The sequence below is a fragment of the Podarcis raffonei genome, chromosome 8 (assembly GCF_027172205.1).
Source record: "Podarcis raffonei isolate rPodRaf1 chromosome 8, rPodRaf1.pri, whole genome shotgun sequence".
In the NCBI taxonomy this organism is placed as follows: Eukaryota; Metazoa; Chordata; class Lepidosauria; order Squamata; family Lacertidae; genus Podarcis; species Podarcis raffonei.
The window spans coordinates 59,137,177-59,164,838 of record NC_070609.1 but is presented as its reverse complement, the minus strand read 5'-3'; the positions used below and the strand labels follow the sequence as shown (position 1 = coordinate 59,164,838).

General features: G+C 44.2%; 1 protein-coding gene across 1 annotated transcript; it reads left to right on the top strand.

Annotated features, from left to right (window-relative positions):
- The first annotated feature begins 337 nt into the window (after window positions 1-337).
- GPT2 (glutamic--pyruvic transaminase 2) lies at window positions 338-27,110 on the top strand. The gene is made up of 11 exons (XM_053400239.1): window positions 338-717; window positions 11,360-11,449; window positions 12,592-12,700; window positions 17,469-17,602; window positions 20,340-20,583; window positions 21,038-21,117; window positions 21,202-21,338; window positions 22,447-22,621; window positions 23,006-23,161; window positions 23,760-23,872; window positions 23,998-27,110. Exons 1-11 carry the CDS (start codon window positions 400-402, stop codon window positions 24,086-24,088), a joined length of 1,647 nt encoding a protein of 548 aa, XP_053256214.1. The 5' UTR covers window positions 338-399; the 3' UTR covers window positions 24,089-27,110.
- Window positions 27,111-27,662: the final 552 nt, after the last annotated feature.

The following is a 27,662-nucleotide window of genomic DNA, read 5'->3' as shown; positions in this document are numbered from 1 at the left end:
CTCGGGTCTTTGGCCGGATGGGATTTCCCCGGACTTTGCTCCTCTGCAGAGAATACAGATTGCGACTGCGAGGACCTAATCCTTGCAGTGCTGGGAGTCTTCCTCCTCATTGGGCGAGAGCATAACTGCTCTTTCTTGTAAAGACCCAACTCTGCCCTCTTTCCGTCAAGTTGCTTGGAAGCTTGGAGGAGGAAAAAAAGAACCTTGCCAAGCATGCACTTGTACCCGGGCAACGTTGATTTTATTTTATTTTAAAATTTTGCTCGTGAGGTCTTACTGCATCTCTGTTCGAAATAACAGTGGGTTGTTTGGGGAGTGTTTTTGTTGTTGCTTTTTTTTAGAGGTGGATGTGATTGCTTTCCCCACCACCTCTGGAATTTGCACCCTCCAAGGGGGAGCATGCATCGCCTCTCGGGACTCGCGAAAGAAGCCGCTCGCCCGAGCAGCAAGAATGAACGGACAGAGGCGGCCGTGCGCTTCGTCTCCTCGCTCGTGGCCGGCAACAAGCAGCCGAGATCGGCCGCCCGGCCCCGCCGGCCGCCGGGGAAAGACTGGAGCAGCGCTGCCAAGGCCTCTGCGATACCGATCAAGGAGAAGCAGACCCGGGAAAAGATCCTCACGCTGGAATCCATGAACCCCCAGGTCAAAGCGGTGGAGTACGCCGTGCGGGGGCCCATCGTCTTGAAAGCGGGCGAGATCGAGAACGAGCTGCGGAAGGTAAGCGGGTGGGGAGCGGCGGGTTTGGGCTGCGTGAATGAATTAGCTTTGTTGCAATGGGGGGAAAAGGGTGTTCTGCTCAGGAAAAAAAAGACACCCTCTATTTGCATGCCGCAAATGACACCCCCCCTCCCGGAAATATGTGCCTAATGGCTCTGGCACTAGAAGTGTCATAGGCATAACAGCTGGTACCTGGCCGGTTTCAACCGAGAGAGGTTGCTTTTGTTCCTTTCCCTTTCACGCCTCCCCCTCCGCCGCTTGCAGCTCTTCTCGCCGCCGGCCTGGGCCGCCGCCCCCGGGCCACTCCTCCGCCGCTGCGGCTCTTGATTGGGGCAGGCGAGGGAGGCCTGCCAGCCCGCATGGAGCGAAGGAGGCACGCTGCTTTTTGCATCAACAACCGGGACAGAGTTTGGCCCAGGGAGGGAACGCGGCGGAGGCTGGTGGACAACATCTCGGAACGGCATTAATTCTGTTTTACGCACACACTTCAAGGGTTGGGAATGGCCCTCTAACTTTCCAAGCTTCTGGCTTTACTAATTAATAGTTATAGGACAATTGCATTACATAGGACAATTGTCCCGGGGAGGGGAGGCAAGCGCAAATCCCCGTCCCAAAAATGGCTGGTTTGGTTCTGATTAAACATGCTTAAGATATTCCTGCAGATCTTGTCCATTATGCTACCAGGCATATGGAAATAGAACTTCTCTGGCGTTAATCCTTGGACCTAACTTTCCATGGCTGCCCTTGCTTTGAATAAAATTACACTTACACCATTTTAAAATAACAGCCATGTTCGAATACTGGTTTCAGTAGAATAAAAGCTTTTGCATAGAGTGATCCTATGTGTGCTTACTCAAAAGTAATCCTAGTGGGGTTTACTGAGTGTTTTAAGGATTGCAACCTTAATTTTATGCAGTATATAGAGTCTACAATTTTCACTCAAGTAAGTTCAATGGATTTCAGCAGAACTTGTTTCCATGTAAATAGGTTTGTGACCATGGAAATAAAGTTTTGCTGGGGAAAAAAATCTTTGAGGTAATCATGTTAGCATAGATTTATTTTTCAGTAATATTTTCCAAGATAGTTTTTGATAATCTTCACTTTGTTTTCTTACCACACTAAAAAGTTGGGTCTACTTTCAATTAGACATTTTTTGGGATGGGCGATCTACAGGCACGTAAAACTGACATCAGGAAAGAACAGTAAAAAGTGCTTTGTTTTAAAGAATTAAGAAACTAGAATGATGAGCTTCAAGCTGCATATCATATCCATTTTGATTTTTTACAGCCTAATATTTTTGCTAGGCAATCACTTTTTTAAAAAGCCAACCAAAAAAGCAAATATCCCCCTCCCACAATCTGTGTCATCCAATTGCGTCATTTTGTGATCAGATACTTTATAAATTAATATTTACTTTGCTTCTCCCTCTGCTGCCCTCTGATGTAATCAATGATTCCTTTGTCTTATGTAAAGGGGTAATAGATAACTGGTCAGTTTTTCAGAAGGTTAGCCATGCTAAGTCTGTTCCAGCAAACCCTGACACCACAATAAATGTAATAAATTTTAAAGGCGCCATGAGAATCTTTGTTTGGTTTTGCCATTCAGTGCTTCGTTTGCAGATTCTTTAGAGTTAACCTGGAGTCAGTTCCTGTTGCAGAAAGAAACCACTATAAATTAAACTCTTATACTGCATCTCTCACTTCTGAATCCCTTTCTCCGGCTCATGTTTTATGTTTTCTCAGATTGTTTCAAATCAATAGTCCTTTCTGAATAATGTTAAAATATTTTTATTTGTATAACACTTCAAAGTATTAAGCTGTTTCACAAAGCTCATTTTGTTGCCTTACTTCATATGGTTGTCTAAGTCGGTAACATCCTACTTATTGCAAATAGAGAGATTGAGGAGAACAGAGAGGTTTGCCTGACAGTGATTCATACCTAGGTTGTTTGGCCCTTTGCTTGGCTATGCCTGGATCCTATCTCAGAGAAGTTGTGTGCCCTTAATCCCCAAAGCATTGGGAAACTTGCAACAATGGAACATATGCCTATAGTAACTGTCAGAATTTTCCTTGGATTGGGCCCAGGTACTTTTTGGCTTAATACCTTGGTTTTTTCCCCTCCAGTGGATATTAAAACAATGTTTGTTATTTTAGAAACTGTTTTTCCCACTGAGCTAGAGAACACTGCTAATTAAGATAATTTCTTTTTAGTGCATTGTTAAGCCCTACTTCAGAGATTAAGAAACTTGGTGCCTTCCAGATGTTGCTAGACTCTTAACTCCCATCAACCCCAGCCAGCATGGTCAATGGTTAGGGATGATGTGGTTCCAAATATTTGGAAAGCCACAGGTTCCCCTTGCATAGTGTAGATCTCAGTTGGGTGACTAAACTGTGAGGCTCCACTCAATAAGCTACCATGCCCTGAAGGAGGCTAGGCTTAGAACCTTTCCAAACATGCTAGACTTATTTGTACAGAGATTTATTATTATTATTTGTATAGAGGAAAGTAATAATGTGCATGAGTCTGCTGCTGCATTCTTCAGGCACAAGTTCATCAACCCTGAGCTAATGCTTTTTTCAGATTCAGTTTACTTTAGTTGTTTTGCATTTTACTCAGGCTTTAGGGCCGTGAGTCTTGATGTATGTTTGCACATGACCCAAGAATTCACCAGGTGCATACACTGCCAAGATTGGGGAAGAGTAACTTTGGGGGAACTTTTGTTTTGGTTCAGTTTATTTCTATTTAGAAACATAAAACTTGGCTGTTTGGAGAAAGGTGGTGTAAAAATGCTTTACTGTGCTCCTCTTAAGATCAACCTAAAGGTAAAGGGACCCCTGACCATTAGGTCCAGTCGTGACCGACTCTGGGGTTGCGGCACTCATCTCGCTTTATTGGCTGAGGGAGCCGGTGTACAGCTTCCGGGTCATGTGGCCAACATGACTAAGCCGCTTCTGGTGCACCAAAGCAGTGCACGGAAATGGCGTTTACCTTCCTGCCGGAGCGGTACCTATTTATCTACTTGCACTTTGCCGTGCTTTCGAACTGCTAGGTTGGCAGGAGCAGGGACCGAGCAACGGGAGCTCACCCTGTCGCGGGGATTCGAACCGCCAACCTTCTGATCGGCAAGTCCTAGGCTCTGTGATTTTACCCACAGTGCCACCCGTGTCCCTTAAGATCAACCTACCAGGGTGCTATTACCAGCAATTCACATTTAGGCTCTCTGTGCACATGTAAGACAAATAAAATGTGCCACCCGCAGGGAGTGTTGGTGTGAAGGGGTGAGTAAATGCATCTGCAACAATTCCTAGGGTGATATTCAGTGTTAGCCCTACTCAGAATAGTCCCATTGAAGTTAATGGACATGACTAACTTTGGTTCATTCATATCAATGGGTCTACTCTGAGTAGGCCTTACGTGAAAATAACCATAAGTATGAAATGAGGTCTTTGTAGCAGATATCGTTTTTCCTCGAATCTAATGCTCACATTTTTTGGTCAAATTGCATTGCGAAAATTAAGGTGTGCATTAGATTCGATGGCACATTTACATTCGCCAGCAAATACTTTTTTTGGTTTCAAGGTTCTGACAATGGAAGTGCATGTTAGTTTCAATGACACTTTAGACTCGAGTCAATATGGTACTTAGTCACTGCTTTGGTTATTTGACCCTTCATGACCCGAGAGTAAATTTTTATGCAGCACAATTTGTAAATGTTGCACTGCTTTTCCTTAATTTCAGTTGCAGGTAGGGAAATCCTCTTCATCCAATATGCATAGCACATGGCTATCTGCAAACATAGAAGGAAGTCATTCATAGCAGTAAAAAAACCCAAGTTTTTTAAAGGATCATGCTGGGTCTATATTTAGTCTAAAACATCATCAGTGACTTGGTGACCCTTAACTTAGTTCCATTCTTTAGTGCTATCACCCTCCCCTTAGACACACACAAAAAATCTAAGTGTTATCCAGTGTAGTGATTCCTAGATGTCACTGTGCCAAATTGTGAATGGCCAGGACCAGAGAATTATAACTAATTTTATACACCCAAGGGGCTTTTAGTTTGTTGTTTTCAAACAGAAACCCAAACGTTTCCCCACTTCCTAAAGATGTGTGATTGACAGGTGGGTAGCCCCTCCCACTTGTCAAATTTGGCCAATGGTGTACTTCTGTGACAAGGATCTGGCCTGTAGAGCCAAAAAGGTCCGACAGCTCAATGCATTCCTACACATGTCCACTCGGAAGTTAGCCTCACCACTGTATGGATCATGATATAGCATTGAATCAGATTTTCAAAGAGCACAATCAAAAGTTCCTCTGGATATGCTCCAAGCCTGGAGGCAGGCTGGCATAATATTGGACCCCCTTTTGGGCTCTACCAAATTGACTGAAGCCCCCAAAGACTTATTGGCCCCACTCCTTGTGAGCTGCCATCTGTGACACATGTACCATGTTTGACTTGCTGAGGTGCAGAGCCCTTTCTTGAGCACACCTGAAAAATGCTTTGGATCTATGCCAGCACAGAGGGAAAATGAGTATGTGTGTTTTGTCATAACTCTTGTCCAATTTGCGTACAACATCAACGAGGACAGAGCTTTATTGGCATTGCTTAAGTGATTTTGAGCCTCTCCCAACGAAACACATTGCTTTAAATAAAAGAAAGAGGGAAGAAATCTTTTGAGTACATACATGGAAGTGTGCCAAGGACACGACTCAACAAGAATCCGGGATCCTGTACCTGGATCCATACCAGAAAAACAAAGTGATACCTGGTTCTGGCCTGTGCCATGTTTATTTGTGCACAGCCTACCCTTAAAAAGCCCAGCACATTCCTCCTGTTCCTTACAGTGTACAGTGGTACCTCAGGTTAAAAACACTTCGGGTTACAAACGCTTAAGGTTACAGACTCCTCTAACCCAGAAATATTACCTCGGGTTAAGAACTTTGCTTCAGGATGAAAACAGAAATTGCATGGCGGCGGCGCAGCAGCAGCAGGAGGCCCCATTAGCTAAGGTGGTAGCTTAGGTTAAGAACAGTTTCAGGTTAAGAACGGACCTCCAGAACGAATTAAGTTCGTAATCAGAGGTACCACTGTAGTGACCAAGTACCCTTGCCTCCTTTCTGTACAAGGGATGCAGTGGTTTGGATGACTGACTAGGCCCAGAAAGGTCCAGGTTCAAATCCCCACTTGGCTGGTCTTGAGCAAGTCACTACAGTATATCTCATCTAACCTACCTCACAGGGGAGTAGGAAAAAACCATGTATACCACACTGAGCTCCTTGGAGGCAGAGGCTGGACGGTATAAAAAGGCAATGAAGGCACTGCAGTGTGTCCTTCCTGTATCAGTTTAGATTGTAAGCACTTTGTGGGCTTGTTGTTACCTTTCTATATTTTTGTAAACTGCTTAGAGGCGTTTTTGCAATCAAGAGGTGTAACAACTTGGTTAAATAAATAAAATGAATTGTTTGCCAGTTGAGTTTGGGGAGAATTAGAACAGGAAAGACATGTAGCAAGCAGACGTATGAAATGCGGTAGCTCCTAGTGGGATAGGGAACACCAAATATTCCCTCCTCCTCAGCTTTGCACAGAAAGGTACAAAACCCTCCAATGTGCTTGTAATGATGGATATTAGATACCGTACCTCAGACCCTCCAAGTGTCCCTATTTTCCAGAGACAGTCCCGGATTTACAGAAGTCACCCCAATTTCTGATTTGATCCAGAAATTTCCTGCTTTTTCTGAGAACAGCCCTATTTTCATTGCATAAATGTTGGAGGGTATGGAGTTATGCAAAGGAGATAAGTATAATTATACAACCTTTAGAATACATCTAAAGGCAGCCCTGTATAGGGAAGCTTTTAAGTTTTTTATGTTTTATTATGTTTTTATATATGTTGGAAGCTGCCCAGTTTGGTGGGGGCAGCCCAGTCAGATGGATGGGGCATTATTATTATTATTATTATTACTACTACTACTACGACTACTCCCTATTTTCATTGGAGAAATGTTGGAGGGTATGGTATATACTAAGTGCTGATAGTAATGTGTTGTACATCATAAGCCTGCAGCATGTTTTCCATGCTAAATTCAAGACTGAGCCATTGGTTTTACAACGTAATGCAACATTACAAGAGAATTGCAGCCTAAAAGACCTGAGGCTTTCCTTCCCCTGCCCTAATTTTATTTTCTTACAAATTATTCCAAATTGACCACTCTCCTTTCAGGGTTCCCTTAATATGAGGAGTAATGTACAGTGACATCCTCTGTTTGCTAGAGGTTTTACCTACAATTAAACAGCATATACATTTTCTTAGATAAATACATACAAATAATAACGCTAAAACAAGGCTATTCATCAGAAAAGCACATTCACACTTATATTGCTAAGGCATAGCAATATACTTCAGTTCCTTCTAGTTACATCACCCCTTTCTAGGGAGCCGTAAGGCTCATCAAACAGTCTGGTGCCATTTGAGGTCACTATCAAGACTGTTTAGCCTCCCCCTTCAGCTACAGCTCTTGTCGGCTTCAATTACACCGAAATGACACCAGCCCAGAGTAAAGCTGGTTTGACAAGCAGGACAGTTGCATCTGCGGTGAACCTGTTTGATAACAGGAGATTGCATAGGATTGCACCACCAGAGGTTAGCCCCACTGAGCTCAATGGGGCTTACCCCCCAGACAGGTGTGTACAGGCTGGCCCTGTTAGACTGAACTTAGCGGGACTTCCTTCTGAGTAGATGCATGCAGGATCGCACTGCCAGCCTGCCAACATTTCGTGGTTGCTTAAGTGCCACAAGGACAGCCGAGGACAGCTTTAAAAGATGCATCGGTCTGTTATGAAGCTGAATTGACTCGTGCTTAAATTGGTTTTCTCTTACGGGAAAAGAAGGTTGGTTGACAGCCCCGTCCTTTGCACATTTTCATGGAAGTTGAGTCCAGCTGAGTTCGCTGGTTCTTTATTCCCAAGTTTGCAGCCAGTTGCAGCAATGCTTTGCATAGTTGTTTGGACACAAGTTTCATGCTTCCCTTTTCTTGCGAGGAATCCTATTCGGAATAAGGGAATTTCCCTTTAAAAAGTGGAAACATTGACAACTATGCTCTGAATGGCAGTTGCTAGAAATCCCAAGTGGGGAGAGTGCTCTTGCACTCAGATCCTGCCTTTGGGCTTCAGATAGGCATCTGGTTGTTCGCTAAGAGAACAGGATGCTGGACAAGATGGGTTGTTGCCTTGATCCATCAGGTTTCTCTTATGTTCTTACTTGTGTTGTGTGTAAAATGTCCCGTATTCAATAGTCAGTATGTCCAGGTGAGAGCTGGGAGAGGCCTCTGATAAAAATCCTGGTGAGCTGCTGCCAGTCAGAGTAAACAGTACAGTGGTACCTCGGGTTAAGTACTTAATTCAGTCCGGAGGTCCGTTCTTAACCTGAAACTGTTCTTAACCTGAAGCACCACTTTAGCTAATGGGGCCTCCCGCTGCCGCCGCGCCGCAGGAGCACAATTTCTCTTCTCATCCTGAAGCAAAGTTCTTAACCTGAAGCACTTTTTCTGGGTTAGCAGAGTCTGTAACCTGTGTATGTAACCTGAGGCGTATGTAACCCGAGGTACCACTGTACTGAGCTAGATGAACATATTCCTATGAGTGCTTTGGGGGGGGGCAATTCCTCTCTATCCTGCCTTCTGACCTAGATGCCTTTTTCTCTATAATTCCAAATAAGTGGAGGCGCTGGTTGTCACTTCTTAGAGGCGATGGGAAAGAGAGCCTGCAGATCAATGGCCAACTGACTCTTCTAAGGGTGCCAGTTTTGAAGTGTTAGTAGAAATGTAAGCATTCTACATGAAAACTAGGAATTGCACAAGCTAAGTCTTTTCTGGTATGGCAGGGAGGGAAGTTTCAACTGGATTTCTGCCTTGCGTACCCTGGATTTTTGCCAGGGGCCCTGCCAGTAGGAAGGTTTGCAGCCCTGCTGTGTTTCAGCAAATAGCCCCCTGGTATTTTTCATGTCAAGGAAGACCTTTTCTCTGAGATGCCATGTGTAAATGAAATTAGATCCCTGCCTGGGGTGGTGGTTCTGTTTTGTTTTCTCAATTCACAGTCAGTTTCTGGACAGCCTTTCTACTTTTGTCAGTGCTTTTAATGGGACCAGGATGAGGACTTGAATTATTTCATCTAATACAACATATCCTCCCTTTCCTGAACCCCATGTTTCAAACCCCTCTAACCTTGTATCCATGACAGCCATTGCTTTAGTAACTATATCCAGGGGTTGCCTGATGTTTTTCTTTGGGAAAACAAAAACATTCTCTTAATTCCAAGCTTCATCACTCTTGATGGGAGACTGAGAACAAGCTTGGCCTTTGTACATCTTTGCACATGCTGACTGAATATTGTAAATATATATGCTTAGCAAAATGTTTTCAGCAGGGTTCTTCATTTTAATATAAAGAGAGCTTGATGGCAAGCCAGCGCTCATCAAATGTTCTCTTGGAAAGGTTTGTTCTCGGCAAAAAAGAAAAGGAAAGGAAAAAGCAGCAGCACTGGAGCTGTAACTTGTAAGGATTAAGGGCCATGGCGTACCTTTCAAATGTATGTCAATACTTTTAATATCAGAAGTCCTTGTACCAAGCACAGTGTGAAACTAAGAGATTGTAGAAACAAAAGAAATGGCAGCATAAACATGCAACAGATAGGTCTAGTTAATCAGTGCTCAGCAACATGCTTGTAAAAGATTATCCCCCCCTTTTCTCTTTATAGTTTTTGCAAGACATCCAAATCTTGCACTTGCTGTCTCTCTTATTTTTCTAGTTTTGGTTCCGTCATTGCTTGTTCAAAATATGCCCAAAGTACATTCTTTTCCTTATATTGCCAGTATAGAGTTACCTTATACTTAGTTGGTCAGTATAGAGTTACTGCAGCAGGAAAGGGCCATGGCTCTCGTCTGCATCTGTTTTGCAGTCAGATGAGGGATAGGGGTAGGGATGAGACCCCTGTCTTAAAGCCTGAAGGTCCACCGCCACTCAGCTTTGACAAAATTGTGCTAGGTGGACCAATGGTCTTTTTCAGTATATGACAGCTTCCTATGTTCCTGTGTTTTAGGCTCAGTCTAAAAGGAAATAATTAAAAATAACCCTCTGTCAAAGCACAGGGTCAGGACGGCTTCCCAAAAAGTCAATTTATGTGACTAGCAAGATTGCATGTTTAACCGAGAGATTGGGCATCTCGATTTCCCATGGCAGGTTTGGGAAAGATCTTTTCAAGATAGCATGGTGAACCTCTGCTGATTTGAACAGGCAGCATCTGTGAGACAGGCTAGGGTTGGAGACAGTGGCTGTTCGTAGGTTCCATGTTTCCAATTCTACAAACTATGGTTCGGAGGATGGCAAGCAAGCCCTGTGGTCCATGTGTTCCTTCCTGGTTTGATCACTTGTTGTTTTAATTGGAAAACTGTCATTTGAGCAAGCTTCCTTATTTATTCATGATTGAACGCCACAGTTTGATCCTGATTTGCAATCCTGGAAAGGCGGGTTTGATCAAACCATAGTTTGCTGTTTCCAACATAACTGCAAACAGTGATGTTAGTCATCCATTGAGACAGAGCTGCAGCAATAGCCTCCACGCACCAGCATCCCTGCTTCTTCCTTGGAGGGGTGAGGTGACAGCATTGTTGGGGCTGCATGGGCACACTGGCAGAGCCAATCCTGCACTCCAGACAGAATGTCCATGTAGCCCCATCTTAATTCTAGTTTCACCCATGCCCCTCTCTGCCATGATGCCAGTGCCAGCAGGCTACTGCTACAGTTCTGCCCCACCAGGTGAGATGCTCTTTCCTCCATGCCTCTTCATACCAACTACTCAGAGAGAAAAACCGGAGAGAGTTATAGCCATTATGTTCTTGATTCTGGGCTTTTCAGAAACCGTCAATTGGTCATGGTTGGACACACAAGGCTGAGTAAGATGGACCTTTGGTCTGATCCTGCAGGACTCTTGTGGTTTGGTCAAGCCAGGATATTATTCATTAAACCAGACCTGCAAGGAGTGAAGAGTGAAGAGAATGTGTCAACATAGGACATTTTACTGATCCTCCAAGCCATGATCTAGACTAGAGAACTGGAAATGTGATATCTGAATACACTGATTTGACCATGACCACCCAGCTTGCTCCTGGAATTAACAGAGATTTGAATCTACATCTTTCCAGTTCAAATGTGACACTCCAACCACGTGTTTTTCCCAGGACTTGAAAATGGTTGCTTCAGAGGTGACATTTGCCCTACTCTGAGATTATCTGTGTAAGGAGACACAAATCTACCCTCTTTTGAGAAAGGTGTTGCAAGGGTTTTTGTTTTGTTGCAAATGTGCAGGGTTGAAAGCCAGTGTTTTCCCACTGTGCTGGCTTGACTCAAACACTCTTCTCTCTGGGCTTCTGCCTTTTTGTGGGGGACCAGGTACAATTCCTTCTTTTACCCTGGATAGCGGTAGGCAAAACTTCTAGCACCTGATTCTCTTCTGTTCTTCATCAGTGTTGTTTTGTTGCCGTTGTCCTTTGCAAATGGTAATGCATGTAAAAAGCAATACAGTGTGCCCTTCCAATCTGCTGTATCTGAATAGAGCTTTGATGTACTGCTCATGTGCTTTCTCCTCTTAGGGGATCAAAAAGCCTTTCACGGAGGTCATCAAGGCCAACATTGGGGACGCACACGCCATGGGTCAACAGCCCATCACCTTCCTTCGTCAGGTACGATAGTTCTCAAGCCATTGCAGGCTCTCCCAGTGGTTGCTGGTGCCCACTGCAACTGGTAGGGCAGGAGGCAGGGCTCCCAACAGCCAGTAGACTCACCAATGACACTTAGAGCGAACTCATTCTAGTTTTGTCCCCATCCTGCTCGGATTTACGAGGGCAGCGTTGTTTTGCAGAAGCCAAGGAGGTACCTGGATAGAAGACTAGGAGGCCTTGACTTCTATGGAAGCAAAGTGGGATTCAGATGTAATCAGTTCACACTTGCTGCAGTTTGAGCTGCTGTCAAAAAAGGAAGGCTAGGCTAGAGGGTGTGCCGTTTTCAAGCATTAATCCAGAGCTTGCCAACCTGTTTGGACTCATGGGCACATTATTATTATTATTATTAATAGTTATATCCCACCTTTCCTCCAAGGAGCTCAAGGTTTTCCTCTTCCCATTTTACCCTCACAACAGCCCTGTAAGGTAGGCTGGGCTGAAAGACACTGACTGGCCCTAGGTTCCCCAGTGAGCTTCATGGCCAAGTGTGGATTTGAACCCTGGTCTCCCAGACCCTAGTCCAGTGGTCTTAACCACTACACCCCATGGGTTCTTTTGCAAACTGGAGAAATTGCTGTTGGAACCACACACAAATATCTCTCCACCGAGCACAAATCACAGCCTATGCTACAACCGAAGCACTTCAAGTCCAGTTGGAGTTGGAGGAGGAGGAACCCTGTTGGCACCAGGGAAAGCCTCTGCAGTTGTATGTGTGTGTCCTTGTGGATGACACATTGCTGATCTCTGCCCTAAGACAAGGGCAAGCAGCTACCACCCTCAAAAAACACACACACCCTGATCTCTGAAAAGCTGCTTGTGTTAGCATTAAGGCCCTGGTGCCTATTGATCAGCTGTCATTGATCACTCTGGAGCTGCCAGACTTTACTGGCAAATCCTAAGGGACTTTTTGGGGTTTTTTTATGACCTTTCTGACTTAAAAACTAAGCAGCGGCCCTGATATGAAACCTACCAGGTACTTTAGGTAATGGAGGAAGGTTGAAAAATGATGTTTGAAAATAGAACAAGGAATGTTCAGTAGCAGTGAGGTTTTTTCATGTTTGAAAACCAGTTTTTGTGTGCTTTGTTTTTTCTCAACCATGTAGGTAGTTGCACTTTGTACGTACCCAAACCTGTTGGACAGCCCAAGCTTCCCAGAGGACTCTAAGAAGAGAGCGAGACGGATCTTGCAGGCTTGCGGAGGGAACAGCTTAGGTACTCCTCTCATATTACTAATTTAATTTAAATTATAGATCTTCCATGGCAATGGTTTTAATCATAGGGTGTTAGTATACAGCCATATTTCTTTGGACTTTTAAAGAAAGGAGAACATCCAAATCATTTTTTCCATGCACATTTTATCAATGTGCATGCCTTTTCTTACCCAACCTTCCACAATCTGCACACCAGTTTGGGTGGTGTTGACAACTTTGTGTATTTTCTCTCCTGGGCCTCATTTGCACTATGCATTTACATCAGTATTATACTACTTTAAACAGCTGTGACTTCCCTCCCAAAAGGCTGCTGGGAACTGTAGTTGGTTAAGGGTGCTGAGAATTGTTAGGAGACCCCTATTCCCCCTTCACAGACTTCCCATTCCCAGAATTCCCTGGGACGGAGAGATGAATTGTTAAGCCACTCTGGAAAGTGGCGGAATTACTTCTGAAAGCTTTGTGAGAGGCTGTACATAGTTGCATCATGTAGCCAACTCCTCTTTCCCATTCTTTGTTTTCTTGCAGACCAAAAAGCCTTTTAGGCTCAAGCCATGTTCAGATTAATTAACTTTCCTGCAAACAGGAAAATCAGGCAAAACAGAATTCCCATTGCATAGCGTTTGCTCAAGCCTGTCGTCCTCAGGAATAGGGAGCCCAAGTAAATACGAGGCCAACAATACTGTCTTGTGCACATCTCAATAGTGAGTCCTGCTGTGTTCAAAGATGACTCACTCTCAGGGGCTCACTCTTACATGCATTTAAGTTCTTGATCCCAGCCTGGTTTATTGGGAAGTAAGTCCCACGTGGGGACGCGGGTGGCGCTGTGGGTAAAACCTCAGTGCCTAGGACTTGCCGATCGCATGGTCGGCGGTTCGAATCCCCGCAGCAGGGTGAGCTCCCGTCTTTCGGTCCCAGCTCCTGCCCCCCCAGCAGTTCGAAAGCACCCTTAAGTGCAAGTAGATAAATAGGTATCGCTTTCTAGCGGGAAGGTAAACGGCGTTTCCATGTGCTGCGCTGGTGCTGGCTCGCCAGAGCAGCTTCGTCACGCTGGCCACGTGACCTGGAAGTGTCTCCGGACAGCGCTGGCCCCCGGCCTCTTAAGTGAGATGGGTGCACAACCCTAGAGTCGGACACGACTGGCCCGTACGGGCAGGGGTACCTTTACCTTTACCTTTAAGTCCCACGTGACGTATTCCCAAACAGGTGTACATAAAATTGCAGCCTAATTTAACCCAGTGCCATAACTTTTCCCCCTACCCCAAAGAAAAGTTAAGAGAAATTGCGTTTATGCTGCTGTTATCTAGGTAGTGCTTTTGTTGTAGGGTATGACTGAGAACTACAGAATCTGACAGCCTTTATTACTTCCTTTCCAGGCAGGAAAAGAGAGTTCTCATGGCATGACTAAAGGCATAATTAAAATAAAAGAGCTGTTCCCTAATTTTTTTGTGATAAGTGCCTACTTGACATTTGGCAGGACCAATCAAAATCAAGGGTGAGGGAAGTACAGTCACTTGCATTAGATAACATTCAGTGCTGCTCCCTGTTTCCTTTGAACATTTTTATATTGTTCTGAGGCTCAGCCATCCCCAACCTAGTGCCCTTTAAATGCTGTGGACTACAGTTCCCATCGGCCCCAGCCAGCATGACCATTGCTTGGGGCTGGTGGGAGTTGAAGTCCAAAATTGTTGGGGCAGCCTGTATGTTTGCCTTGCTTGTTCTTCGAGGTTGTGCTTGGCCTCGTTCCTTTCTGTTGACTGCTTTCCTTTTCATGAAATCACTTGAAGGCTTTTTGTGCATTAACAGACTGGGCTGTAGGAGCCAGCCAATCCGGGATCCATTCACGACCTGTGAAAAGCAACAAGCACAAAGCAGAGTTGTCATTGAATAAAGGATACATTCACGCTTGGGTATTTCCAGTGTAAATGTGGCTAATTGCCCAAGGTCTGTTTGCACTATTAACTCCTTTTACATACTGTGAAATCAGCACCAGCCCAAATTTGAGTTTTGCCTGGATTAGGATATGTGAACATAACCTTTCAGATTCTATTATGTTCAGAATTTCAACCTAGGTCTTTTATTTTTCAGATGGGAACATGTGAAGTTCCCTTATACTGAATCGGACACATTTGTCCATCTAGCTCAGTATTGTCTACACCAGTTGGCAGAGGTGTTCTGGGTTTTCAGACAGGGGACAACTCCCAGCTCCAGCTGGAGACGCTGGGGATTGAACCTGGGATCTTGCATGCAAATCTCTCTCTCTCTCTCTCATTCACTCAGTCATTCTCACTCACTCACTCACTCACTCTCACAAACACACACACACACACACCCCACACTTTCTTGTGTGATTTCAAATACCGGCCATATTCTCTCAAATACAGGAATCATGGGGAAGGTCAGTTGCATTAATTATTTCCTTCTGATCATTGTCCAAACAGAGTACAAAGGTAGGGTGGGAAAGACTCAAATTTGGCTCCACCAATTTGGTTTCGGGATTCACATGCATACTACTGTCAAATGAGATCACATCATAGGGAAGTGACGTTCTCACTCCCCCCCCCTCTCTCTCTGTGTGTGTGTGTGTGTGTGTGTGTGGTAGGCAGCCTTGAATTCTGACCAGCAGCTCTGCTCTTAGTTAGTTTGGCATGTGACATTTTTATTTATTTATTTTGCATTTTCCAGCGCTTTGATGGCCTTCAATGTATCTCACTGCAAAAATATCTTTTTAAACCATTATAAAGGAATGTTAGCAGCTTACAATAGGCTCACTTCTAATGGCTTCAATCCTGCCTATTCTGAACATTGCTATTTGTTTTTAAAGAAACCAAAACCAAAAGGACCATTTCCAGATCAGCACAGCCCCCATCCCACAGCGATTTTTGTTTTCAGTGAAGCAGAAATGACATTGCAGCTGCTGCTTTTTCCTGATGTAAATACTTTGTGTGCTAGTCTACTTACTCCTGGATAATACCCTAGGACCAGAGCAGCATGTAACATTTTTTGAAAGCACACTGATAAGCAGACATGTTGTGTCTTGAAGACCAGGATGTGCTCAAAAACCTTGGCATTGGACAAGTGGTGAAGGTTCATAAGTTCTGTGTGGGTTTGTTTGTTTTGTCTTATCCCCCATGAGAGATAAGAGCCTACTTCTAAGACTGCTACCTGCGTCTGGAGGATGGCTGAACAGTAATTTCTTAATGAGGTACAGCTAGAAAATTTAAAAGCTGCACATTAAATACTCCCTGTTGCTCAACAGTAAATCTGAACTTCAATAACCTTGGCCAGCTGGCAGATAAAATCCCTTGCTGGGCTGATTTTAAGTAGCCACGTAGCAAATGCCTGCCTTTGTGTTCTGTCCTTCCACTCCCACTCGTGCACAACTTCCTAGACCATAAAGATTTGCCTAATATTGATTCAATTTTGAAACTAGTTTAACTAGATCTATAAGGAAGTGCGACTGTGTGAGAGGGAAGCCAGCCAGTTCCCATCTCTCTTTGCTGTGTAATGAGGAGCCTCGTCTGACCCAGGGGGGGAAAGCAAATTTTCTTCACAAGGAAGTTTCTAGTCCCTGTGATGCTAGACACTGGTAGCAGGCCTTAGCTCTGCTAGTATCACAGGCACACTACTTGAATGCAGAGTTAGTTCCTATACAAAGCCATCCTAGTACCACAAGTACAGTGGTACCTCGGGTTACATACGCTTCAAGTTACAGACTCCGCTAACCCAGAAATAGTACCTCGGGTTAAGAACTTTGCTTCAGGATGAGAACAGAAATCGTGCTCCGGCAGCAGGAGGCCCCATTAGCTAAAGTGGTGCTTCAGGTTAAGAACGGTTTCAGATTAAGAACGGACCTCCGGAACAAATTAAATACTTAACCCGAGGTACCACTGTATTGTGTGTGGTAAGTGTTGTGCTTTGTACTAAAAAGCAGGTCTTCCATCCTAGGCTGGCTGTGCTCACAAAAGAAAGGAAAGACTTGCAGCCTCCTTCGAGATTAATTGAAAGTATTAGGACTCATGGTTGATGGAGAAGGAAGAGACAAGTGCACAGCTTATTGAATGCATCCTGCTATGGAGACTGCAGGGCCTTCTTAGCTATTAGTAGGCTGCTGCATGAGTTGATCTGCATCTCTCAGGCGTGTGCTCATAACTGACTTGGTAGTAAAGGTGATGCAGAGAGTTAACACGGAAGAGCCGCTATCACAGCTCTTCCTACTAGGAAAACCTACCCATGCATTTGAAAACGGGTCAGCAGAAGAGCCACTTGCACAAGTGTGATTAGGATTGCCTCTGACTCTAAACATTTCAAAAGAAAAGAAATGGGCTGGTAGTAGGGTAGGCAAATTTGTCAATTTTGCGTTTTCTCATTGTTTTTAATTTCTCATTTTTTACACTTGTTTGGTTCTCCACATTACCATTGTCTGTTTGGTTTTTTAAAAAAAAGGTTATCAGGAAAATTTGTCAGCATTTTTGTGCAAATCTTTCCTTGTATCCATTTTTGTATGCAGTTTTGCCTAATACCCCTCCCTTTTTTGCAAGTAGTTTTTCCTAATATAACTTTGGTCTCTTTTCACTAATATTTTTATGAGTGTTTTTTGTTTTTGAGTACACACTACCTGGCTGGGGAGCTGCATTGCAAAATTCAGAGTGGATTTTGAAGGGCAGCTGAGTTTTGTTCTGGACATCTCAGTAACAAACCTGTTCTGGGATTGCAAATGTTTCTGCTTGTCTGAGTGCAAATCTCTAACGATGACCCCATTTCCCTTACAGGTTCCTACAGTGCCAGCCAAGGGGTGAACTGTATCCGTGAAGATGTTGCAGCCTACATTGAGCGACGGGATGGAGGCGTTCCTGCAGATCCAGAGAACATATACCTGACCACGGGAGCTAGCGACGGTATTGCTGTATGTTTTGTTTTTTAACATATTATTGTTCTTATGATAGTGTGGTTCGGTGGTTAGTGTCAGACTAGGACCTGCGAGCCCAGGGTTCAAGTCCCCACTCAGCTATCAAGCTCCCTTGATGACCTTGGGGGCCAGTCACTGTCTCTCAGCCTAACCTACCTCACAGGGTTGTTGTGGGGATTAAGTGGCAGGGGGAGAACCTTCCCTTCAGCTCCTTGCAGCAAAGGTGGGATAAAACTGCAGTAAAATCATTATATTTATATTTTTTATATTTATATCCCTTCTTTCCTCCAAGGAACTTGAGGTAGTATATATGTTTTATCGTCATAACATGATAAATAATAGGCTGAGACTGGCCTGAGGTCACCCAGTGAGTTTCGTATTTGAATGCTGGTGGCCAGGGCCCTAGCCCAGAAGTGGAGAACCTCAGGCCCAGAGGCTGAGTGGGCTCTTCCAGGCCTCTCTGTTTTGCCCTCAGGCCTCATGCTCTCTCCCATCATGCCCTCCTCAAGTATTTTTTGCCCGGTTGGAATGCACTCTTAAACTCTGATGATGCCTCCTGCTTCCCTGGACGGAGGACAGAGAGGGGTGTGTGAGTATGTGTAGACGTTAGCCTACTGTACAGAGGAAAAATTTACATTCATTGCTCCACCCATTATTATTTTTTGCCTCGGTCCCTGCTCAGCACTGGTATGTGGCCCTGGAAGGTTGCCCAGAAGGAACTGCATCCCTCAGGCTTAAACAGTTTCTCTGTCCTAGTCCAGTCTCCTAACACCTACACCCCACTAGCTGTAGATATTGAGACCCCAAGCTGGGTGTACTCTGGCCATATAAAATGCAAACCTATCACTTGGCATGAGCGGCATAGCCTGAGTGAATGTGCTGTACATAAATCCCTAGATTCCTATAATAGTAGAGTTGGAAGGGACCACAAGGGTCATCTGGTCCAACCCCCTGCAGTGCAGGAATCTTTTGCTCAATGTGGGGCTCGAACCCATGGTGCTGAGATTAAGAGTCTCACGCTCTGCCGAGCTATACTTGGACAGCACACGTTACTCTGGCAGCAACTTCTGAGCTTCCGCAGGGTTTGAATATTTGTTTTGCAGTTGCCCAGAGAGAAAAGAGGAGATGAAGGGGGGAAGGAATACAGAAGCAGCCATACAAGGGATGAGATGGGCAAAGAAATAGTCCTAGTTTTGAAATTTCTAGCCACGGCCTTCATATGGTGCAGAAGTGGGCAGGCGTTCTTCTCTCTGTTTATGATCTCCCCCCCGCCATATAATTGCTTCAGTTCTTTGTCTCTCTGGCCCCAGGCATTTCAAAGGAATGAAAGGCTTCTATGTCAGGACCTGTTCATGTGGAGGCCTTGCTTGCAAGGTTTCTCTCCCTGAAAAACAAGATCATGGCCCTGTTTGTGTGTCAGTGGCCTGGCTTGATCTAACAACCAAAACAAGAATTGTTGGGGGGGGGGCTGAGTTTGTTCGGCACATTCAGGGGGAGATTCCTTTATTCTATAAACTAATGCTCTTCAACCTTGGGTCCCCTCTTATTCCTGACCATTGCCTAAACTCTCTGGAGATGGTGTGAGTTGTATAGGGACCCATGGTTAAAGGACATAACACATAGTTAAACATGCTGCAAGATCTCCTCCCCCAGACCTCGCCCCCTTCCCTCCCACTAACATTGGCAACCCAAGTGGGTGAAATAGTGCCAGTGCAATATTTGTTGACCTTCAGCAGGAAACCCACCTCGGCTTCAGTATCTATAGGGTGGCGTAGGTTTGCTGCAAATGGGGAGTCTGTCAATATGTAACTTTGAAATCCTACACCCCACTCCCCCATCCTGCTTATACATTCAGGCATTTTGGCTGCCTTGCAAAAAAAAAAAAAACCTTAATGAAAATGCCATCGCCTGGCACAGTTTGGTATTGCAGCACCGTTGAGCCCGCAGTTTTATTGATTCACCTAGTGTTCTTGGCCTCTGGGTTGGCAGCGGATCGAGGTGGACTACTAGCTGCTTATGTGAAGCATTGCCAGAAGCGGCATACATCTCTGTACTTGGCCGCACTTGCTCCTTTTCTTCTTGAAGAAGCAGGAATCGCTTCTTTAGATTCATTATCCCTAAAAGCCAGCAATTAATCAAATTCAGTGGGAGCTCAGTGGTGGATCATTATTTTGGAGGGTTTGGCATGGCCTGTGCCCATCTAAGCCAGCAAGACAGTTCAAGGGCTCACTTCAGCCAAGCAAAAACACCCCCAGGAGAGAGGGCAAAGGAGGGTCAGTAAGGGGTGTGGCTTGGGGAGTGTTCCAAGGGCCAGATAGTATTTGGCCCCTGGGGCTGAGGTTCCCCCATCTCTGTTCTGTGTTCGAAATGTAAAAAGAACCTGGTTGGATCAGACCAAAGTTCCACCTGTAACTTAGTGGGGAAGCATGTGCTTTGTAGGCAAAAGATCCCTGGTTCATTTACCAGGTGGGGCTGGGAGAAACCCCTGTCTTAAATCCTGGAGGGTTGCTGAAAATCAGTGTAGACAATGCCTAACTAGATGAACCACAGGGCTTATTATACTGCCCTTCCCCAAACACTCTTGGTTTTTCAAACACCCTCAAGAAGAAATTAAAGCACTTTTTAGAAAAGCCTGCAAAATATTGTTGTAATGTTGATGCTTTCTTTTATTTGTTTAGGGGAGAAATGGAACACAAACTTGTTAAATAACCTTTGCCTTTCCCTCTCCCTCCAGACTATTCTAAAGATCCTTGTCTCAGGGGGCGGAAGATCCCGAACTGGAGTGATGATCCCAATCCCCCAGTATCCCTTGTATTCAGCTGCTATCTCGGAATTGGATGCCATTCAGATCAACTATTACCTTGACGAAGAGAACTGTTGGGCCCTAGACGTCAATGAACTACGCCGCTCCTTGAATGAAGCCAAAACATACTGCAATCCAAAGGTCCTCTGCATCATCAACCCTGGAAATCCCACAGGTTTGCAGAACTCCTCTTTGTCTTCATGCTGTAATTTTCTTTCTCTAATGACTTTTCACCCACCTGCCCATCAAGTGACATCAGTGGTGATGTTAGGCGATGGGCAGGACAGCTTTTCATCCTGCCTTTGCTGCGTGCCAAAGCAGCAAAATTAAATCCCCTCTCATCAGCTCGTGAGTGGGGGTTAAGACCCTTTGCAAAAGTCCCTTTGAAGCAGCTGTGTGCTTCTTTTAATGGAGGGGAGGGGGGAGAAGCAAGGAGTCTTTCCTCCCCCATCACTTACTTAGAGAAGCATGGGGCTGCTTCAGTGAGCATTTTTGCAAAGCGCTTTAAAACAGAACACACACACACACACACACTTTATTTTTCTTCTGGGATTGAAAGATTACAGATTTATTGCTTACAGATTTTTATGAATCAGAGCTCTCTGTTTTCTCTCCACCTCCTAATTTAGGTCAGGTTCAAAACAGAAAATGCATTGAAGATGTGATTCACTTTGCCTGGGAAGAGAAGTTGTTCCTTCTAGCTGATGAGGTAATAAAAGTATTAAGTTGCAGGCCGCATCTTTTACTTTGTTCATAAACAAAGAATACATGTGCCTTTTCCTGCTGCTTACAGGTTTATCAAGATAATGTCTACTCGGAGAGCTGTCAGTTTCACTCCTTCAAAAAGATCCTTTATGAGATGGGACCAGATTACTGTAACAATGTGGAGCTTGCTTCTTTTCATTCTACCTCTAAAGGATACATGGGCGAGTAAGTTTTCATAGTGCCTCCTTTTTTTTCTTGACTGTGTCCTTGTTCTCGTATCTCAATAAGCTGGAGCTTCGTTTCTCTAGTCCACCCAAACATGCTGACTCCCAGAGAGGAGTTCCTACCCACTTTGCTCCCTGCTGGGCTATTGAGGTCAGTGCAGGATGGTGTCTTGCCAAATCAACTTCACCCTCTTCTCATGACACTAGAATTTGGGGGTATTCAATGAAGCCGAATGTTCGAAGATTCAGGGCAGACAAAAGAAAGTACCCCTTCATGCATCATCTTGGATGTTTCCCCCCACAGAAGTAGTGATGGCCACCAACTGGCTGTGGTGACTATGTTCATCCTCCACTGTTGAAGCCCCTGATTGCCAGTTGCTAGGAATCACAAGCAGGTGGCATGTGCTTTCTGTCACCCTTTCAGACTACAGTTCCCAGGATTCTTTGGGGCAGCCGTGTGTGTTAAATGTATGGCGGTCTGCAGGTATGCACCTACATGTAAGGGACTTCACCCCCACCCACACTTTATTCTGTTTACTCTTCCCCCCCAAAAAAAAACTTTTCAAAAATGTAAATTGTGTTTTTATTTTTAAAAGGCTTGTCCGTTTTACTGAGCTACAGTAAAAAGGAGAGAGAGAATTCATAACATCTTTGGCTGTACAGACACCGCTCCAGCTGTTTCATGACTGCCCAGTAAAGATGCTAATGACCTCCACATAGCAATTGACATCTGCTGTACTCTCCAGATGTTGCTGGGTTGCAGCTCCCAGCATCCCTAGCCCACCAGCTGGGGCTGCTGGGAGTTGGAGTCCAACAGCATCCCAAGGGCAATGCATTGGGATACACACACCCCTTTGGCTTGAGATTTGTCCCTCTTGTGTTCTAAAATTCAACGCTTGAGGTTTTATACTAGTGGACTGATTTTATTTTAAGATTTTTCTACCCTGCCTTTCAGTCAAATAATGTTCAAGGTATTGAGAAGCAACAGCTGGCATGTAATACACACAATGCTATCATCATCCTGAGAGTTTCAGAATGTATTGTTTTTTTCTCCTTTCCTATTTTTCTATTCACTACCCCCACCCTCCTGACTATCCCATTTTTCTCAGGTGTGGCTACAGAGGCGGCTACATGGAGGTGATTAACTTGCACCCAGATATTAAAGGGCAACTTGTGAAGCTTCTGTCAGTCCGTCTGTGTCCGCCGGTCTCAGGTCAAGCAGCCATGGATATTGTCGTGAATCCTCCTGTACCTGGGGAGGAATCGTATGCACAGTTCATCAAGGTGTGTGTGTGTCTACATCTACCTTGTGCAGGAATAACAAGAGAATCAGAACGACAAGCATGACAGGGAAGCTAAAGTGATACCTGCATCTCCTGAATCCACACGCAGGTTCTTATATTCAGTGCTGGGATGCACAACACTTCACCCAAAGCTCCCTTTGCACACATCTGTCAAACTAAGGTGGTTTGTGTTGCTCGGCAGGAGGGGGTAGGAGGGGGGTGACAGAAGGCCTATGAAGTTTAGAAAGCGGAGGGCTCTGCTCAAAAGTTTTGAGAAGCACCACCCTAAGGAAGAGAGGAACTGCAGGGCAACACAAGCCATTTCTGTGGTACATAGTTCCTTTGCCTTTGGTGTGACGTTGCTGTGTGTTTCCCCTCAAATCAGGAAAAGGAGTCTGTCTTGAACAACCTTGCCAAAAAAGCCAAACTGACAGAAGACATGTTCAATCAAGTACCGGGGATCCACTGCAACCCTCTTCAGGGGGCTATGTATGCTTTCCCACGAATCTTCATCCCTTCCAAGGCCATCGAGGCAGCAAAGGTGAGACCTCTCCCCAACCGCTGCTATTACTTTTGCTGCAGCTGTACAATTGTTGCCATTCCAGTTTTGGAGGAGCCATTCTCTAGGCCAGGGGAGCTTTGATGCTTTTCTGGAACTGCTGTACTGGTTTGGGGAGAGATCAGTACTTTTTTTACAGGAGCTAAATTGAATTTTCCTGAAGCTCCATTACTCAACAGGGGTGGCGTGTCCTGGATTTGCAGGATCTCATCTTGGGCCATCTGTAGCACACTAGTATGATTATATTCCTATCCTTCGATATTGGTCCTTTGACAATCAATAATAATGTTTATGGAAACATCATGGTGAACACACCACACATCTGATTCATGTCTGTCAAACAGCTGTTAAAGAAACACAGGGACAAGTTGACAGTCCCTGGTGTGACCAACTTTAGCTTTGCCAGATAGATGAACAGATAAAAGTATTTGGAAGCATCCTTTTTTATAATGAAAGGAACGTAACTGCATAGATGGACTAGGTGGCTGCTGAGGTTTCTTGTAGCTCTATGATTCCATGAAAATGGGACTTGCTATTCACTCTCTAGTTTCTAATTATTACATTGTTTTTATTTCTGCAGGTTCATAAAATGGCTCCTGACATGTTCTACTGTATGAAACTTCTGGAGGAAACAGGGATCTGTGTTGTTCCTGGAAGTGGCTTTGGCCAAAGAGAAGGCACTTACCACTTTAGGTACAGGGTTGACAAAGCATGCTGCAGTGTTAGCAGCTGAATTAAATTTTCTTTCTTTTTGATGACATGGTCTCCATGCTTCTAAAAGTCATTTAATAATACTTTTTTTCCTCCTGTTTCCCCAGGATGACCATTCTCCCTCCGGTAGAGAAGCTAAAGATCTTGCTGGAGAAAGTGAAAGACTTCCACATAAAGTTTCTCAAAGAGTACTCCTAAGCAAAATTAAGACTCTCTTCCGCTCTCGCTCTCTCTTTCCAGAGTAAATCTGGGAAATCCAAACAAAGCTGTGAGGGGAAAATGTTCTTTGTCTTCTTTTAATCAATCAAATCCACACTAGAACGGCTAGAGCCCAGCTATGAAATTTGCGTACCTCCAGCCTGAGTGTGTACTGTTGCTTTAATTTCATGGAAAGAAATGGAAATAAGGGCAAGATTCGGGGGGAGGGGAAGAGTGCAATTGTGTGCCTTGACTCAATTTTTATTTCTTAGCTTGTGTGGCTGGCGGGCCTGATGAAAAAAAAAGGGAAATTCTCGGTGAGAATTATTGGAACTATTACTGTTTCAAAACAGCAACCCTACAAAATTTACCTTTGGTCTTAAATATAAAAGCAAAATTCAACTAAGCTGTCAATTGAGTGTCAATAAACACCCTTCAATAGATTTTTAAAAATCCCTTTGTGTACTTTAACAAGGCATCCCCTTCTATCTTCCATATTTTAAAAGCTGCATGCTTCCAGTAAATTGGGTAGAATATGGTTCGTGTAAACTGTTGTGCAGTTCTCCTTGGCCTAAGCAAGGCTGCAACAGATACATTTTGTGGTAGATGTCCTGTTCAGACTCATCATTTGAGCACTATGGCCTGCTGTGGGTATTAGGTAGGTCATCCCTTTCTGTTTCAGGATTTAAGAAATGGCCCAAATTTATTCTCTGAGAACCTAGTGAATCCAGACTAGACTGCCCCCAGCATGTGAACTGATGCCAGTCATGGTCTTTGCATGGAAAAGAATCACAAGTATGAGCTAAATAAATAAAATTGAGAGCCTATAAGAGGGAGGCGTGGAACTGATATAATCAGGACACAGAACTATCCTCCTTTCATTTGGCTAGGTGCTGCTTTAGAATGTAGATATTGAGTAAATTAGCTAAGCAAAGGAGACGCTTCTTAGCTATAAATCGGAATGCGCCTCAGCATGGTAGCAAATAAATACAAGATGCCGTACCAGAGGGAGCATTTTCCTATGTGCGAAATGATCTGCCAATTTTGTTCAACAACGTACTCTGCAAAAAAAAAGAGAGCATATTTTGATCACTGACCGATAATAATAAGGTCCAACATTGAAGGAACGTGGAAATGTCACAGTGAGAAAGGGTCCAATCTGGTAGTATAATCTTGCCTAAATATTCAGCCCCCTCTCAGGGCTGCTATTTCAACCTGAACAGGCAACTGGAAGTTCTGTAAAAATCGCTATCCCATGGCTGTTTCTTTTGTTTCTAGCGTTAGAAAGACAGGCATTTTCTCCAAGGTATGTCACATGGGCTGAGTTTCTCTTCTAAGAAGTAGAAGTGAAAACGAGAGGGCAAGAATGCTAGTAAGCTATTTAGCATGGCTATCCAGAGTGGAGTGGACTGCCTGACTGCTATTATCGCCCAGGTTCATGACACTTTGCTCTCCTACAGTAGATCTAAGAGTTTTCCGTGTTGGTCCAGCTGGGCTTCATTTTACGATACAGTGTGAAAGTACCATTTCCTCCCCCATTAATCCATCTCAGTCTTGAACATAAATAGGGGTGCCAATTTCAATATTGGGGGAGCAGGTAAGCCCTGCCACACATAATCACATGATGCAGTGCATGTACATCGTTTGAATGGCAATACCTAGCAACTTGTGGGGTGGGCTGGCCCCCTCAAATATTTTATTGTGGGGGAGCAAAGGCCCCTCAGCCCCTAGGAGTTGGCTCCTGTGTACATAAACCTGGCTTAACTTTTTTGGGGGCTGCTGCTGTTGCTGACCCAAGTTTCCAGAATGGTCCAAGTGAACAAAGCAATTATGACTGCAGATTACCCTGCGTACTTGACTATATTGCTGAGTTGAATTCCAAAGGGGCAAACAAATGTATCTTACAGGTGGTGTTAATTCTAAATGGACACATTGCCACCCGAGAGCAGCAGAAAACTCCTTTCTGCATTTTTGTCCCCTTAAACCTACCATTTTACTGACAAGGCTGGGGATATTGGAATGCTGAATGAACAGAACACTCAGCTTGCTGGCGCAACTGCTTGGCACGGCTTCCTAAGCATTGATTACGTGAACTACTGAAAACTAGCATGTTTCACTCTTGGAACACTGCAGTTTAAACAAAAAAATAAAGGAATTGCACTTTCCCTCCCTGAAATCTGGCTTCGGGCTCACTGCTTGGGAAGGGCCATCGTTGAACATACAGTGCAAGAGAATTCTGTGCGCTACTCATGATTACTATATATTTTTATATACTTTTATAAGTTTTTTTCCCCCATTGGGTTTGGGAAGGGTGGGAGGGAAGGGTAGTATTTGTAGTCTTAACAAGCCAGTGGGTTTTCTATTTACCTTGTGTTTACACCCAGTGTTCCTGAAAACGATGCAAGGTTTACATGTTTCTAAATAACTCTTTTTGCAGGGATGTTTTAAAAGGTTTGCTTTTTCCTCCCACACCTGTTGCTTCCTGCCTTTTTAAAAATGGGAGCAGGAATCCTTAGAGGTTTAGTTATTAAATCAAGGATGCTGACCTACCTTCCTTTGTCTTTTCTAAACGCTGTTACGGTGCCTTTTGATTTCTGGTACGCCGAGGGAGAATGAATGGGTTTGTTGTTGTTTTTCCCTGCATCTTTTGAGAAATGGTACGATCCTTCCACAGTTGATTTGACATATTTGTAAGTACTGTGATGAGCTACTAAAATTGAACTTGGTTGTCCTGGAGGCAAGGCAGTCATCCTCAGAAATCTATTCCAGAGTGGACCTTAAAGTGGATGCAATTCCCAAATAAACGGTTTAGAGATTGCAGGTGGAGAATGTTACTACACTGAGTTTTTGTTCTCTCTTTTTAAAAAATGTGCGTCCTTAATGAGTAAGGCAATATCTAAACATTGTGATGCATGCTCGTAGGTTCACATTTCCTACAGGTGCTCCTCATGCTGTTCTTGGGATGACTTTTTAAACGTACCTACAACTTCGAAAAATTAAATAAAAGAATGGTTGGAAACTGTTTTGTCGTGGTGCTTTCTATATTTTAATGAGTTTTCCAAAAGCCTTCTTTCTCACAGCTGACACTTAGGAACATAAGAAGCTAGTATATATAGAGAGTTGGTCTGATCCAGCAAGGCTCTTATAGAGAAGAGTAAAATCTGCCACAGGTGGTTTTTTTTAAAGCAACACAGCCCTCTAGGATGCTAGGGAGAAAACGAGCAGAAATGGCCACCTAGATTTCCAAGCACCTTTCTGTCTCAGTCATTAGGCCAACAAAACTCTTGTAAAAAAAAAAAAATAGACACTGGCAAAACAACCCCGGGGTTGTGACCCTAAACACAGTTATTCTTGAGTAAACCCAACTGAATACAGCCATTTTTTCACATGCAACAATATCTACTCCAGTGCCTTTTAACAACTGAAATTCAGCAGGTGAAATCTATCACTGCACCACCATGCTGAGATATGTAGGAAAAAGTAGACATTAATGCAGGAAAACTAATCCAGGAATTAAGCCTCCCACTTTTTTTTAAGCCAAGTCTATTGTGAAAACACCCCTTCTTTCAATAAA